Below are 15,674 nucleotides of genomic sequence, written 5' to 3'. Positions count from 1 at the left end.
CCACCGGAATATGACGGGTAACTGACAGAGATATACTATTTTTCATGTTTTCAAAAGTTTAGGTAATTTAAAATTTTAAGAATACTTTTAAGTAATTATGAAATACTATAGAGGGTCATTATAAATAATTTAACCTTGATACTCCATTTCCTTCTTCCGGAATGAATCCACTCCAACTACGAGTTGAAAGCAAGTCTTAGATACCAATAATTTTTATGCTAGTAGGGGTGGATTCGAGCTGAGCCGAGCCGAATAGTATTAGGCTCGAGTTCGGCTGGAGACTATTCTACAAGACTCGAGTTTGGCTCGGTTCGACTCATTTTATATTTTATAAAAGAATTTTGTTATATATTTTATAAATATTTTATTATAAAATATTTAGAAAAAATATTTTATAAAAATAAAAATTATATATAAGTTTTTTATTTTATATTTAAAAAATTAAGAATTATAATAATTAATAATTATAATATTTTTATTATATATATAGATGAATTTCTATAATTTTATTTTATATATATGTATATATTCGAGCCGATTCACGAGCCAAGCTTGGCTCGTTGCCACCCCTATATGCTAGCAAGCATCGATTTCGACACCTCACCAAATTTCAGTGTTTAGTGTCATTTTTGTCTCTTGATGGATTTATGTATAAAGGGTTGTATCACATGCCAGTTACTAAAATTTCTTAAATTACTCTTATGGTTTAGCTAATTGACTAAGTGTACCCTTATTGTTTGAAAATTGACTAATGTTACCTCTACTATTTTTGACAATTGTCTAAACATTATCAGGGTCATTAAACATGGACGAAAAAATGCAAAATGACCATTTTACCCTTAAATTCAATTGGATGGAGCCACTGACAGTAGCGGAGATCTGAGAGAAAAAAAAAAGATCTCTTGCACTGTTTCTAATCTGAACCTAGATCTGAGATAACCCCGATGGGAGCCACCAGAGAGATCAACGGTAGCAGAGATCTAAGAGAAAAAACTAGTATGGAGATCTCTAAACAAATACTAGTCTGAACGGGTATTTATAGGACAAAGGAAAAGAAAAGGTGGGATCTAAGATAACTCAAATTGCTAATAGTTGCAGGGACGATGAGAGCCACCTGAGAGATATCTAGACAAATACTAGTCTAATCTGGTATTTATAGGACAAAGGAAAAGAAAAGGTGGGGTCTAAGATAATCCAAATTGTCGCTGCTAAGAGTTAAATCGACAATGGTATGGGAGGTGAGGTTGAAGCAGAAGGAGAGAGAGAGAGAGAGAGAGAGAGAGATGTGAGATCCTTGCACATTGCCAAGAGACTAGTTATGGTCGTTTACGTTCTGTGAACGGCCACCACCGCCTGCACAATTGCAATGGCAACATCTACTACGACTACCATGGCCACAACCACCATAATGCATGCTTGTTCTGCTCCTTCTCAATCTCGATGTAATAAGACCTCAACCAAGCAGCATCTGCTTGACTTACGTTATTCGTAATGCTAGACAAGATCTGAACCATTCTCCCCAAATCCCTCCCCGACTTGCCAAAACTCCATCTTTTGTTATCTTTCAGGTCACTAGAGCTAGAATTCTCCCTTTGTTCCTTATCTTTCTTCGGTCTAAGTACAATAGCTTTGTCGTGGGCAACGACAACTCCACACCGATTGACGTAGCAGTTTATGGTTTGTACTAGTGCAAGGGCGACCTCAAGACAAGCGACTGTTCTAGGTGGCTCCCAAATGATTCGTGTATGTTAGCTATAGAGCCTACACCTATTTGATGCATGATTGGGCTAACCAACGTGGTTCATCACTTCATCCCTACACTACGAAACATTGGAGTCCGCATCTTCTAGTCCCCTGGACCAGCATCCTGCTAGTCCAAACCAATAAAAAACCTCCACGAAGCCCAACCCCTTTAATTGAAAAACTAACGGGAGTCCAAACTAATGGCAGTCTTGGACTCCAAAATGAATTGTGAACTTCGGCGGTAAGGTCATCTTTACCGAAAATCAGAAAAGCTTTCACCGTTATTTTTCTTCAGAATAACCAGGTATATCTCCCTCTAGTCTCCTCCTATTCTTCTTCTTTTTCTTCTTATTCTACATCAATCACATGGATTTAGATTAACTTCGACTGATAGACGAATATAGAGTTCATGCTTAACCACTAAACAGAGATTATTAAAAGTTCACAGGGGTTGTCATCCGAGTTGTTGTTGTCGGAGTTACTGTTGCCGTCCAAACTAGTCTATTCAACTGGTCGCCGCCGTCCAGTACCGCAGTTCACGGTTCACAGTTCAAGGAGGAGGGTAAAAGGGTTCACAGTCCGCTGCCGTCCAACTTCTTCAAAAACTAATTGGTACGAGGAAGAAAGAGGCATGTCATTTGGAGTCTTAAGAATACCGTTAGTTTGGACTCCCTAAGGTTTTCAATTAAAAGGGCTTAGGCTAGTGGAGGTTTTTTATTGATTTGGACTAACTAGCAAGATGCTGGTCCAAGGGATTAGCAGATACAGACTCCGGGTTCTGTGAACCCATGGGTGTACTTGATGCGTGAACCTGCCAATACGAGGCGTACACGTCAACTCCTTTGCACCAACCTTAACATAACGGGTTTTTAACATTAACTTCTATCTGCCCAGTTGAATTGGATGCTAAAAGACAAAAAATGGAAAACCTTGTTTTGAACTTTCCCTCCCATTCTCCCATATCCGAGCCTAACCTGGCCAGTGAAAATACCACCGACGATTTTCCTATGCAAACGACATTAGATGACGAGGAATCAATCAGCAACAAAAATAAATAAATAAATAATCGATGGTAAGTCAAGGGACCGTTACCGGTAAGCTGAAGTGAGGGTTAGACCTTTTATGGTATGCCGGAAAACCATCTATGCGTCAATGCGCCAGATTTGACGTTTTAGCTTCTCACCCAACAAGTGATTTTGTTACGACAACGGTTTTAGGTTGATGATAGAGACAGTTCAAATAAGTAATAACACTAAGGCTGGCTGTGTTTGGTTTGAAGGAAAAAGTAGGGAAAGGCTGTGTATGGGTTTTCTTACCTTTCCCTTCGTTAAAAGGGAAAAAGGAAGGAAGGTTGAGAGACGAAAGATTTTTTCTCCTTCCTGGTTTTCCGGTGCAGCAAGTGAAGTAGTTCTAACTGCCATCGACGAAATTGGAATCTCAAGGCATCCAGGACACTTGGATCCTCAAGCACAAGAGTTCCGACCGAGAAATCCTTCTCTGCAGAACCAGGTTACTTTCCTTCCACCGAAAAATTTACTACCCATGCCCTTCTTCCTTCCCACCTATAGGAGAGTTCAAGCGATGCATTTCTATGATGGGAGATTAAGCTAACTCGCTTCATCCCCTCTAGCGGCGTACCCCAGACCAAATAGCACAAATCCAATAATTAACAGTATTTTATTGCAAAAATTACTGAACAATAATGAAAAAATACCAATAATTAATTAAAATATGGAAATTTAAATATAGAAATATTAATTAATAGTTTTAATAATATTATTATATAAATTTGTATTAATGCATTTTAATTAATTAATAATTTTTATGAATTGAGAACTTAATTATGCATAATGAACTCATTAAAAATGATAAAAAATAATGAAAATTTAAAATGCATAACATGTTTTATTAACAATATTTTATTGCAAAAAGTTCTCATATGCAAAAATAATTGAATAATAATGAAAAATACCAACAATTAATTAAAAATCCAAAAAATTATTAAAAATAATTAAAAAGTACATATAATAGTATTTTAATATTAACATACACCTAAGCCATAAATTATTGAAAAATATTGAAAATTAGCTATGTTTTTTATTAACTATGGTAATTATTTAGTTATTTAATTTATTTTTACATAAAGTAAATGCAAATTAATTTTGTAGTGACTAATATGCAAAAAAAAAATGCTGAAAATACTAAAAATTATTGAAAATACTCGTATGCAAAATATATTGATTAATATGAAAAAACACCAAAAATTAATTAAAAAAAATCTAAAAAACCTAAAGCTTAATTAAAATACTAAAGATAATTAAAAATTAAACTAATTGTATTTTATTACAAAAATACTGAATAATAATAAAAAATAATGTATTTTAATTATTAATAGTAATATAATTAACAATAATTATTTTTAAACTATAACTAATAGTAATTATATTTTAAGCTATAAATAGTAGAAAATTACATTTGATTACCAAAAAGTATATTTAATTACTAGAAAATTACATTTAATTAGTTCTAGCCAATAAATTAGCAATATTTCTAAAAATATGATAATTTCAATAAATTATTGTATTTTAAATAAATATAGTATTTTAATATTTTAATAGCTAACGATATTTTAATAATTAATAGTAAAAAGTAACAAATCATTTATAACTTAACCTAACTCGATTATATCTAAAAATTTGCAAGTTCAAGCAACTATTTTCTTTTGAGTTAGGTCTATCTGAGATATGCACCATGCCCACACATTATTAGGGATAAATGGATAATTATATTCAAAGTCTAATTGGGGATCAAACTTTTGGAGTCCAATGTTGGCTTTAGCGGATAGGGCCCAAGTAAACAACTCCTAATAAGCTCAACTAGGAAGTTATATGCACATATGGTAAATATTATTATATAATATTTAAATAACAAATTTTATATTACTATATATATAAAATGTTATATATTTTTTATATTAGACTAGAATTAAATAAAAATTTTAATTTATAAAAAGTCAGTTTTATAATTAACACGGGCCTCTTTATCAATAGAAAATGTGTAAGCCTGAGCCCGAGCCTTGCCCTTATATAAAGCCTGAAACTCGATCCCAAGCTGGAAGCCCGAGCTGTATACAAAATGTCTTATTTTTTAGTATACTTTTATAAACTAATACTATATTAATTTAGTAATAATTTAATAAATTAATAACATAATTTATATTTCCTAGTAGTAAATTGATATTTATTAATAATTTAAGAAGCATGTATATATATATATATATATATATATATTATTTATTATATACATAACATAAGTACTTTTTTATATATGTAATAGTATCAGGTCGGGCTTATTTGAGAAAGCCCGAGCTCAAGCCCACAGGCTTGAACCGGCCTAGCATGACACAATTTACATCTCTACTTGAACCCGCCCAATACTAGGGACGAGGCAGGGAAATTCAAGGATTCCCCATCCTTGATTAGGAGTGGGGGTGCCTTGCCCTTGAACTTGCCCGATATTTAAGAATGGTTGCCTTGCCCTGAACCCGCTTGACATTGGGGACAGGGCGAGGATGGAATAGAGTGTCTTGACTACAAGGCAAGGACAATGATAGGGTGCCTCGCCCTAAACCCACCCCGTTGTCATTCTTATATAATTGTTAATTATTAGTGAAATTAATAAAAAATGCTAGCTTTTATAATTATTTTTATTTATTTAAAGTTATTCAATATTTCATTTAAAAATAATAACAATTATTAGAGTTACTATAAATTATTAATAAAACTAAATTTATTAGAAAATATTTATTCATATTAAATTAACAATAATTATTTTCTGTAAATCAACATTGATGCAAGCCGATTCGGCCCAACCTATTGAACAAGGGACACGTGGATGTGATTCGACAGCAAGACGATGACTCAGCGCTCTCTGCCACCTTGGCAGGACGAGCCACCTCAGGGTACCTCGGCTATGACCGAGGTGGGAGCAGATTGGGACATCCCAACCTGTCGAGGTGACATGTAGCAGACTTCTAGAAGCCCGCCAGCTATCTCTGACACCTCTGGAATCATGCCTCGCAACCGCCAGCTTTATCCTCAACCCGCCCAATTCGGGTGGGCACGATGAGCATTATTTGAAGACACGATAACTACTATCCGGTGCGGAATGGACTCCTAATAACATGGGAATATATCTCAAAAATGTTTCGTGAGACTCACGACACTCTACTATATAAGGGCACAGACCCCCAAGACCCAAATATGCGCAATTAAGTGTATTCTACCTCTCTTACTTCTAAGCATTTAGCTCACAACCACGACAAGAATACTAACTTGAGCATCAGAGTGACCACACCAAGTTATCCACCCTGGGTTCTCTGACCTGTTTTCTTAAAGTCTGCCCATCTCGTTCAATAATCGACGTTCAAGCTGCCATCCAAATAGGTGCATCCAAGTCGTGCACTATCAAACATTAAATGAAAAATATAATTATTAAAATTTTAGATATTAATGTAGTCGTATGAGATTACTGACAGCCCAAACTGTGGTGCATAATCAATGGGAAATTAAGAGGATGAGAGGAAAAAGAGAGAAGAAGAGAAGAAGATTTTGAATGAAGGATTTCAGAAAAGAAGAGGATGCTTAATCTGCCACCCCCCTCTTTCTATTTATATTAATTCTGAAGTAAGGATAAGACTGCTTACATGGCAAAATTAAAATCCTAATAAAAGACAACAATTAAAGTCCTAATAAAAGACTAACAACTAATTGTGGATTGACACTTAAATAACTAGTAGTTGTATACAAGTACAATAGAAAAAGGTGGGAACCACATAGTAGTTGTATACGAGTACAATAGAAAGAGGTGGAGACCACATCAGTGGTTTCTACACTCCCCCTCAAGTTGGGAATAGATGTTTGTCATTCCCAACTTGCATAGATATGCTTCTAACTTTTTCTTTAAAACTGTCTTGGTGAGAATATCAGCAAGCTGCATGTTGGAGCTTATATATGGAAGACAGACTTCTTGAGATGCAACACTTTCCCTAATAAAATGTCGATTGACTTCAATGTGCTTGGGTCTGTCATGTTGTACCGGGTTATGAGCTATATTAATAGCAATCTGATTATCACAATACAACACTAGAGGTTTCTCATAGGTAATACCCAATTCATGAAATAGTTATTTCAACCATAGTACTTCATCCACACCATTTGCCATGGACCGCTATTCAGCTTCAGCACTAGAATGAGAAACAACATTTTGTTTCTTACTCTTCCAAGAAACAATGTTACCTCCTACAAAGGCACAATATCTAGAGGCAGACCTTCTGTCATCAACACAACCGACCCAATCTGCATTTGTGTAAATTTCTATCTTCATGTGATTATTATCCTCATGTAATACACCTATGCTCAAACACCTCATCAAATATGCCAATATCCTTTCAACAACAAGTAGGTGGGTAGTTCTGGGAGAGTGCATATACTAATTAACAACATTGACTGCATGGCTGATGTCTAATCGTGTAAGACAAAGATATAGTAGTTTGCCAACTAATCTTTGGAGCATAGCTTTATCTTCAAGAGGCTCTCCACCTTCTACACTAATCTTGTGATTCTATTCAATAAGTGTATCAGCTGAGTGAACACCCAACTTTCTTTTTTCTTAACAAATCAAGGACATACTTCATTTGAGAAACAAAAATTCCATGCTTGCACTGAGCTACTTCAATACCCAAGAAATATCGTAGCTCTCTCAGGTCCTTTACCTCAAATTCTTAATGGAGAAGTTTCTTAAGAGACTCAATTTCGTTGTTATCACTCCTTGTTACTACAATGTCATCCACATATACATCAAGTAGAGTCAAAGAAGTATCAACTTTCTTAATAAACAAAGTGTTATTTGTTTGAGCTTGAACATAGCCAAACTTTTCAAGGGTTTGTCTGAATCTACCAAACCAAGCTCTGGGGGACTATTTTAGTCCATACAAAGCTTTATTCAACCGACAAGCTCTGAGGTAACCGCATGTACACTTCTTGCAAATCTCCATTGATGATGACATTTTTAACATCCATTTGGAACAAGGGCCAAGAGTAATTGGTTGCAAGAGATAATAACACTCTGGTAGTGGTCATTTTTGCTACTGGTGCAAAAGTCTCCAAATAATCTATATCATAAGTCTGAGTAAATCCCTTTGCAACTAATCGAGCCTTTTCACTCAATAATGTTCAGGGCTTCCTGTATTGTTCTAGGAATGGGAATATCAACAATTGGTTTAAGAAATGACTTGTAATAGGGAGACAGGTGATCATAGGACAAGAATTGTGATATACAGTGGGTTGTGGATGAGGTGCAACAGCGTTTGCCTTTACGGACTGCAATGGAAAGGTCAAGGTCATTCAATGGAAGTGAGGGCTCAGAAGATAGAGAAGGCTCAATAGCAGAAGGCTCATCTGTAATGGGAATTGGAAGAGATGTAGTACTTGGATCTGGATCTTCAAAAGGAATTGGGGCTGGCCTGGATTGCTGATGACCGAAATCAGCATGCCTCCATCGTCTGTGATAAACTCTCAAATCTCGACATTTTTGACAACCCTTCCCATTACACCTCTCTTCACTCAATGGAACAGATAAAGGGGCTTCTAATGTGTTAACCCCAACCGTACTATTCTCCTCTTGAGAAGAAACTTTAGAGTAATAAGGTACATCCTCAAAGAAAGTAACATCTATGGATACAAATCTCTTTCCTGAAACAGGTTCGTAGCAAAGGTATCATTTTTGAGTTTGTGCATAATCAAGGAAAATACATTTTGAGGTTGTATGGGTCAAATTTAGAACAGTGAGGGCCAAGAGTTTGCACGAAGCAGGTACAATCAAAGATTTTAAGAGAGACAGAAAACAACTCTTTATCAGGATATAAAAGTGTGAATGGGGGTTTCTTGTCAAGAACTCGTGAAGGAATTCGGTTGATGAGATACACAGCTGTGAGAATGGCATCACCCTATAAATGTATAGGCACATTGGAGCTGAATATGATACTTCTAACTATTTCCAATATGTGCATATTCTTTCTCTCAGCCACCCATTCTGCCGAGGGGTATGAGGGTAGGTATTCTGATGGATAATCCCATGGTCAAGAAAATAAGAGGCTAGTAATGTTTTAAAGTATTCTCTCACATTATCGAATCTGAAAATTTTGATTTTTACCCCAAACTAAGTTAAAATCATCTGATGAAAGGTTTGGGTTAGGGTAGGGACCTCATCTCGAGAACGCATCAAGTAGACCCAAGAAAATCAGGTGTAGTGATCAACAAACAACAAGAAGTATCTGTACCCCCCCCCCCCCCATAACAGTGATGTGATATGGTCCCCAAACATCAGTATGCACAATGTCAAAAGGAACACTACTTCTCTTATTACTTAATGAATAGGTTGTTCTACAATGCTTTGCAAGCTCAAAACTTTCACACTTCAAATTGGACATCTAGATAGATTCAAATAAACTAGGAAATAAACTTTTCAAAGACCTAAAGGATAAATGACCCAATCGGTTATGCCAAAGCATGACTTGACCAATAGACTGAGAAACAAAAGACCCTCTAACTTCACTACCGTCCCACTGTGAACTTCCTCTAAGCAGATAGATTCCAATTGTCTCACGGCCAATTCCAATCACCTTTCTTGTCTCCAAGTCCTGAAAAACACATTGATTAGGAAAAAATGTTACTGAGCAATTCTGGTTTTTAGTAATGCTGCTAACTGAAAGTAAATTTATGCTAAGTTTAGGAACATGCAGAACAGAAGACAGGGAAATGGCACTAGATAGCTTGGTGTCTCCCTTGCCAGAAATGGGAACAAGTGATCTATCAGCAATAAACACATTGTCTCTACTAGAGGATAAGTGATATGTAGCAAATAGTGAAGGCAAACCAGTCATATGGTCAAATGCACCTGAGTCTATTACTCAACAATGTTCAATGTTACCTAGAGCTTAAGCAAAATAAGCTAAGGCCCATGTATCTGAATGAGCAAATGCTGATGTTGTGACTGGCTAAGATGATGATGCTGAATTACCAACCTCTTTTTCCAACTAAGTCAAGGCAGCTCGGATAGCAGCTAGAGTGTCTAGTGGTGCTGCTCTTGTGCCTGATGAGGTTGCATAATCGGTAGTAACAGTTGTATTAGCACTCCCCTTTTTGTTCCTAAGTTTTGCAGGAACTAGATGTGGATGTAGCTTCCAGCATGTTTCTTTGATATGCTTGGGTTTCTTGCAATATTCACATATTAGGTCCTTCTTGTCTTCCTTCTTCGTATCTCTCTCCATATCCCCCCAAACTTGGGTTTAGTTGCTGCCAAGGCTGATTCAAGTGACAAATGTTGTAACATAATTTTCCTTATACTTTATTCACTGTGCACTAAAGAGTAAGCTTGTGATAGAATCATAATGTCTCTTGTTAGAAGTTGTTGTCTCAAAATGTCATACTCAAAATTCAAACTAGCTAGAAACTCAAATACCCTTTTGTTTCTAAGTGATCAATTCCATGCCACAAGGATTTCAATGTGGAAAAATAAACCGAGATTGGCTTCTCTCCTTGCTTAAGGTTATTCACCTTACATTTTAGCTCATAGGCCCTAGCAACACTGAGAGGTTGGGAGTAGGTTTCTTTCATGAAATCCTAATTTTTTTAGTTGTTTTTGCCCATAAATAATTTCGGCTGATATGTGGTTGCATGGAGTTACACAGCCATGTCATAATCAAATAGTTATCCCGAACCCATTTGGTATATATTTGGTCCTCCTTGGCTGGTTCCTTGACATCTCCCAATAAATAACTTAGCTTTCCTCTACCCTCAATAGCCATCATGGATGATTGGGCCCACTCTAGGTAGTTTGACCCATCAAATTTTATAGTGGTAATCTAAAAATTGTTTTCATGTCTGCTATTAGCACCACTAGCCCCTAAATAGTTTTCCCCTTGGATCTTAAACTCCATTCTTTATCAAGAAAAGATTAACAAATGCCTTTTGTATCATTAAGACTGGGTAATTACACCCTCAATTTGCTATCAACTGAACCTACTTTATCCTTCTAGGTTGGCAGTCCACCCAAAAAAGATAACCTTCCAAGTACAACTTAGAGTCCAGGGCTGAGAGTGCAAAGCTGAAACTAACTGCAACCCTAGAATTGTCGACAATCAAGAAACTAGAATCTTGAACCTAGAACTAGTCAAAGGTCAAGAAACAAGCCAATAACACAACCAGTTCAGCCACAACTCTTAAAGTAACGAAAAAAACTATTCTTTTAATGTATTAAGAACAGTTCAGGAGGAAAAACCTTTCAGCTTAACCTTTGAAATAACCAAAAAAGGTAATCCTTTTAATAGAAAAGATTGACTTACTTTAGCAAAACTCTGGCCTCAACCTTCAAAGATAAGTCTGAACCCTAATCTTGAAGGCTCTTCCTTCTAACTTTCTGGCCACAACCTTCACAAACAAGTCTAAACCCTAATCTTTAGTGTTCTTCCTTCTGACTCTTCCTGATTGCTAGTCATCCTCTTATGCTTCACCAACAATCTCCAAGACTCAGCCGATGATCCTTTTTTGTTAGAAATTTTCCAACCCTAGGAAATTCTTATGCAGCCGGCTATGTCAGACTATCATAAGATTTCCTAGGTTGGCTCTGATACCATGTAGTCATATGAGACTACTGACAGCCCAAGCTGTGGTGTATAATCAATGGGAAATTAAGAGGATGAGAAGAGAGAATGAGAGGAGAAAGAGAAAAGAATAGAAGAAGATTTCGAAGGAAGGATTTCAGAAAAGAAGAGGATGCTTAATCAGTCGCTCCCCTCTTTCTATTTATATTAATTATGAAGTAAGGATAAAACTGCTTACATGGAAAAATTAAAATCCTAATAAAAGACAACAATTAAAGTCCTAATATAAGACTAACAAATAATTGTGGACTGACACTTAAATAACTAGTAGTTGTATACGATGCAATAGAAAGAGGTGGGGACCACATCAGTGGTTTATACAATTAACAATAACTTTGAATACTTTTAGTTAATTAACAATAAATTTTGATCATTAATTTAATATTAATCAATAGTAAATAAAATTATTAAATCTTTTAGATTTTCCATGCATCACTTGGGTCCCCGCTAGTATAATGTTATAACACATATTTCTTTCAAATTTGTATTGAATGGATCAAAACACAATATTTACACAACACTACTGTACCAAACACCCCATATTGATTATTGTGATAGAGAAAGATTTCAATACATAAATTCCCAATTTTGGGTTAAAACTTTGGACAAAAAGTTCATTACCAATATAATATAGAAATGTATCGGGAAAATTTACGATGGGGGGAAAATATGGCACTGGATTAGCTTTGACCAATCAAAACCCACCCGTGAATTTCAATGAACAACACATAATTGGTTACCACATTTATGACATAAGTTGATTGTTCAATTTGTTAAAAGGATAGCAAAGCCAGCAACTCAACGTATATAAGTCAAGACCTCGTTATAGACTCCTATATGCTAGAATTAGAAACACATACAACCGCTACCAATGTGTACCAATAAGCATAACCATGGTTTATTTATATAGTCTATTTGGTTTAAACTTGAATGAGAATGAAATTTGGAATCAACAGGATTCATTTCCAAGGGAGGGGCAGGGAATGGCTATTTCCTCAAATGGGGGAATGCAATTCCAGCAGAAATAGGAATGAGATTCCAATTCCGCCCTACCAAACAATTGGAATTGGAATAGCCCATACCGATCCCAATTCCAGACTTCTATTCTCTGCAAACCAAATGGGGCCCAAGGGTTCATTTAATTCACAATTGGAATTGAAATCGAAATCCTGCGGAATTGGAATGGTCCATTCCCATAATTTATTTGGTTCAGACAAGAATGAGAATGAAATCTTAAATTAGCAGGAATGAGATTTCATTCCCAAGAGAGGGGCATGGAATAGTCATTCCCTCAAATGGGGGAGTGCCATTCCAGCAGGAATGGGAATAGGATTCCAATTCCACCCAACTAGACAGTTGGAATCAGAAATAAAAATAGTCCATCTCGATTCTGATTCCATACACCTATTCCCACGAGCCAAACGAATCCTAAAATAAGTTAGAATAGGCCAGGCCTAAGCATGGAGTTTTCACAAGGTTGGGCCTGGGCTTGTAGCCCTAAGATTGAGCTCTAGGCAATAGCGCCATTGGAGGGATGTAATTGGTAACAAATATAGAGCTTAAGATATGATTAGAAAAGCACCCACTTCCACTGCCCTAAGATTGAACTCTAGGCATTAGCGCCATTGGAGGGATGTAATTGGTAATAAATATAGAGCTTAAGATATGATCGGAAAAGCATCCACTTCCACTGCCCTACAACTCTCATAAGATACCGAACAAAAGGCCAAGATCTACAACTTATTCATCCAATGGCTAACTATTATTTGACTCTTCCTTATAAGTACCATGTTTATTTCGGTCTCTTCTCCCATTTTGCTAGCTGCCACAGCTCGTGCATTCGGAGGCTAATCTAGGGTTTCGGGTTCTTCTAGGGTCTCCGCCAAAATGGTGTGTTCGATCTGATCTGTTCTAGTTTCCTTTCTTTGTTTGCTAAGATCTTGTATGTTTGGTTCTGGGTTCCGTTTATTTTTTACAAATCGTTGGTCGTTCTATATTCTCTACATCTGTGTTGTCAATTTGTTTTATAGTTTTCTATATATATTTTTTCACCTTAAATTTTGGTTAGTTTTAACCTTTTAAGAGGGATTTTCCTGGTCTTAGGTTCTTCCGAACGATATTGATTTGCTCAATCCTCCGGCCGAGCTTGAGAAGAGGAGGCACAAACTCAAGCGTCTTGTGCAATCACCGAATTCATTCTTTATGGTAATCATGCATATCTAAAGTCGTATCTTGCCTGAAATTGATGTCTATTTTTTTTGCATTTTTCGTGTGTTTATATAAGATTTCAATTTTTTTGTTCCTCCATTCTATTGGTTTCCGGGTTGATTTCTTTCATCTTTTATTTTAATCATTTGAGCTATCTGCGCTCTAATTGGTCATCTTCTTAATGCAGGACGTGAAGTGCCAAGGCTGTTTCAACATGTGAGTTCTGTCATTTGTCATCCGTTTTCTCTCTTCGATTTGTTCGTTTCATTTTATTATTGGTTGGCTTGTTTGTTGTCCAATTTATCGGTGTATTGTGAATGCAGAACTACTGTCTTCAGCCACTCGCAAACCGTTGTGGTGTGTGGGAACTGCCAGACGGTATTATGTCAGCCTACGGGAGGACGTGCTAGACTTACCGAGGGATGCTCCTTCAGGAGGAAGGGAGACTGAGTGGTGATCACTAAATGTTGTTAGAATTCGTATTGGCTTAGTGTTGGAAAATGAGGCGGTTTTGGTTTTGTTTCTAAGATATAATTTTGTTAGGAGAACATTTGACTGAGATTACTACCGACTGATAGTTTCTCTACTTTATGAAATTTGATTTTATTTGGAACTACTGTTAATATGTTTTTGTCATTACTCCAATCATCTTTAATTGCCTCTTCGGTTATGGTATGCTATTTTTTTTTGCATAATTTGTGTCCTCGACGTTTTTTCTGTTGAGTTTCTTTGAATATTGATTTTTTACTGCAACTTCTGTATCCGTAAATAATATAACTTCATTTTCTGTTGTGGTTTTGTTCATCAATGTTTGCCTCTATGGGAAACGGTGGTTTATATTATGTACGTTCTGTATCAGTCCTGAATGTAAAGAATATATGAAAACTTGATCCAAAAATACGGAAACACAACTATTAGATTTCTCCCATGAACTGTTCTGTTAATCTGTGTTATTATCTCATTCTTTTGTGGAAGACTGAGATTCAAAATTAGATTGCTTTCCCCTTTCTGGTCATCATCTCTACTTTGATTTTGGGATCCAATAAGCTAGTTGAAATTATTTCATTTTTCTGGTGTCCAGAGTTTAGTTTGCTTTTCCTTGTTTCATCCTTGACTTAATGCATCCTGGTTTGCCTTGCAATGAGGTTGTACTTAGATCATGGTTAGTTCTCTAGTTTTATATACCATTCAGCATGTATATTAATTGAAAAAATAGCAATTATCTTTATTAAGAACATTAATTCATCTAAAAATGTGTCAAATCATCACATCTAAAAGATGAAAATATTTCAAATATATTAATTGTATTTTTTCACAAATAATACTACTATAATAAGGATTTAATAGAGAAAGTTTATATCATAGCAGGTAAAGAAGGTTAACTTGTATGATAAATATTTGAGATGGAAAGTAAAATAGAAAAACAACGACGGAGTTTCTGTTTTATGTAATCAGAGAGAATATAAAAACTGTACCTCTTTATAATTCTTTTCTTTCTTTTTCTCTCCTCAAAATTTCTTGATCTTTAAATTTCAATATAAAAATTAAAACAATGTGTATATATATATGTATACATCTTGAACCTTGTTAGTTACTAAGTTGCTTAAGTTCAAGGTGATTTCATAGAATTTGGCTAAGTTCTCAACCATTCAAAATATAATTTGATAAGATCGATCATTTTTCCTAGTTTTTTGTGCAAAGATTATGCACAAAGGCAGATGGTTTGCTGCATATTGAAATCTAGGTCAGAACCGAATCCTCGAATGATTCTTTTTGGCATTGACTATGTGTTTAATGATTTGAGTCGTTCTTTCCTTGACCTGTGTCTGTATGCCGTGCTCTTTTGCAAGCTATTGGCTATCATGGGATCTAATCAGTGTATTGGTTGATCCTTGTAGCTGGCTTTAGGCAGTCACTGACTCGTTGATTATGTTTAGGAGAGCCTTGTTCTATGTTTTTTCTATAATCAGTGTAGCCGTTACAAGACCCCAAATTGCTGGAG

At 35.8% G+C, this 15,674-nt stretch overlaps 1 protein-coding gene across 1 annotated transcript; it reads left to right on the top strand.

The window, feature by feature from the left end:
* The first annotated feature begins 13,273 nt into the window (after positions 1-13,273).
* LOC148862290 (small ribosomal subunit protein eS27y) lies at positions 13,274-14,295 on the top strand. Its single transcript, XM_088974278.1, has 4 exons — positions 13,274-13,354; positions 13,568-13,669; positions 13,860-13,888; positions 13,996-14,295. The coding sequence occupies exons 1-4, from the start codon at positions 13,352-13,354 to the stop codon at positions 14,120-14,122; spliced, it is 261 nt and encodes an 86-aa protein (XP_088830404.1). The 5' UTR covers positions 13,274-13,351; the 3' UTR covers positions 14,123-14,295.
* The last annotated feature ends 1,379 nt before the right edge of the window (positions 14,296-15,674 follow it).

The sequence above is a fragment of the Nelumbo lutea genome, chromosome 3 (assembly GCF_056320005.1).
Source record: "Nelumbo lutea isolate HS-2025 chromosome 3, American lotus-T2T, whole genome shotgun sequence".
NCBI lineage: Eukaryota > Viridiplantae > Streptophyta > Magnoliopsida > Proteales > Nelumbonaceae > Nelumbo > Nelumbo lutea.
This window is presented reverse-complemented; position numbering and strand designations above follow the sequence as displayed.

Excerpts from the sequence above, each read along its gene's own strand:
- LOC148862290 (XM_088974278.1), top strand. Across the intron at positions 13,670-13,859 it reads CACCGAATTCATTCTTTATG|GACGTGAAGTGCCAAGGCTG; the intron begins GTAATCATGCAT and ends TTCTTAATGCAG. Across the intron at positions 13,889-13,995 it reads TGCCAAGGCTGTTTCAACAT|AACTACTGTCTTCAGCCACT; the intron begins GTGAGTTCTGTC and ends TTGTGAATGCAG.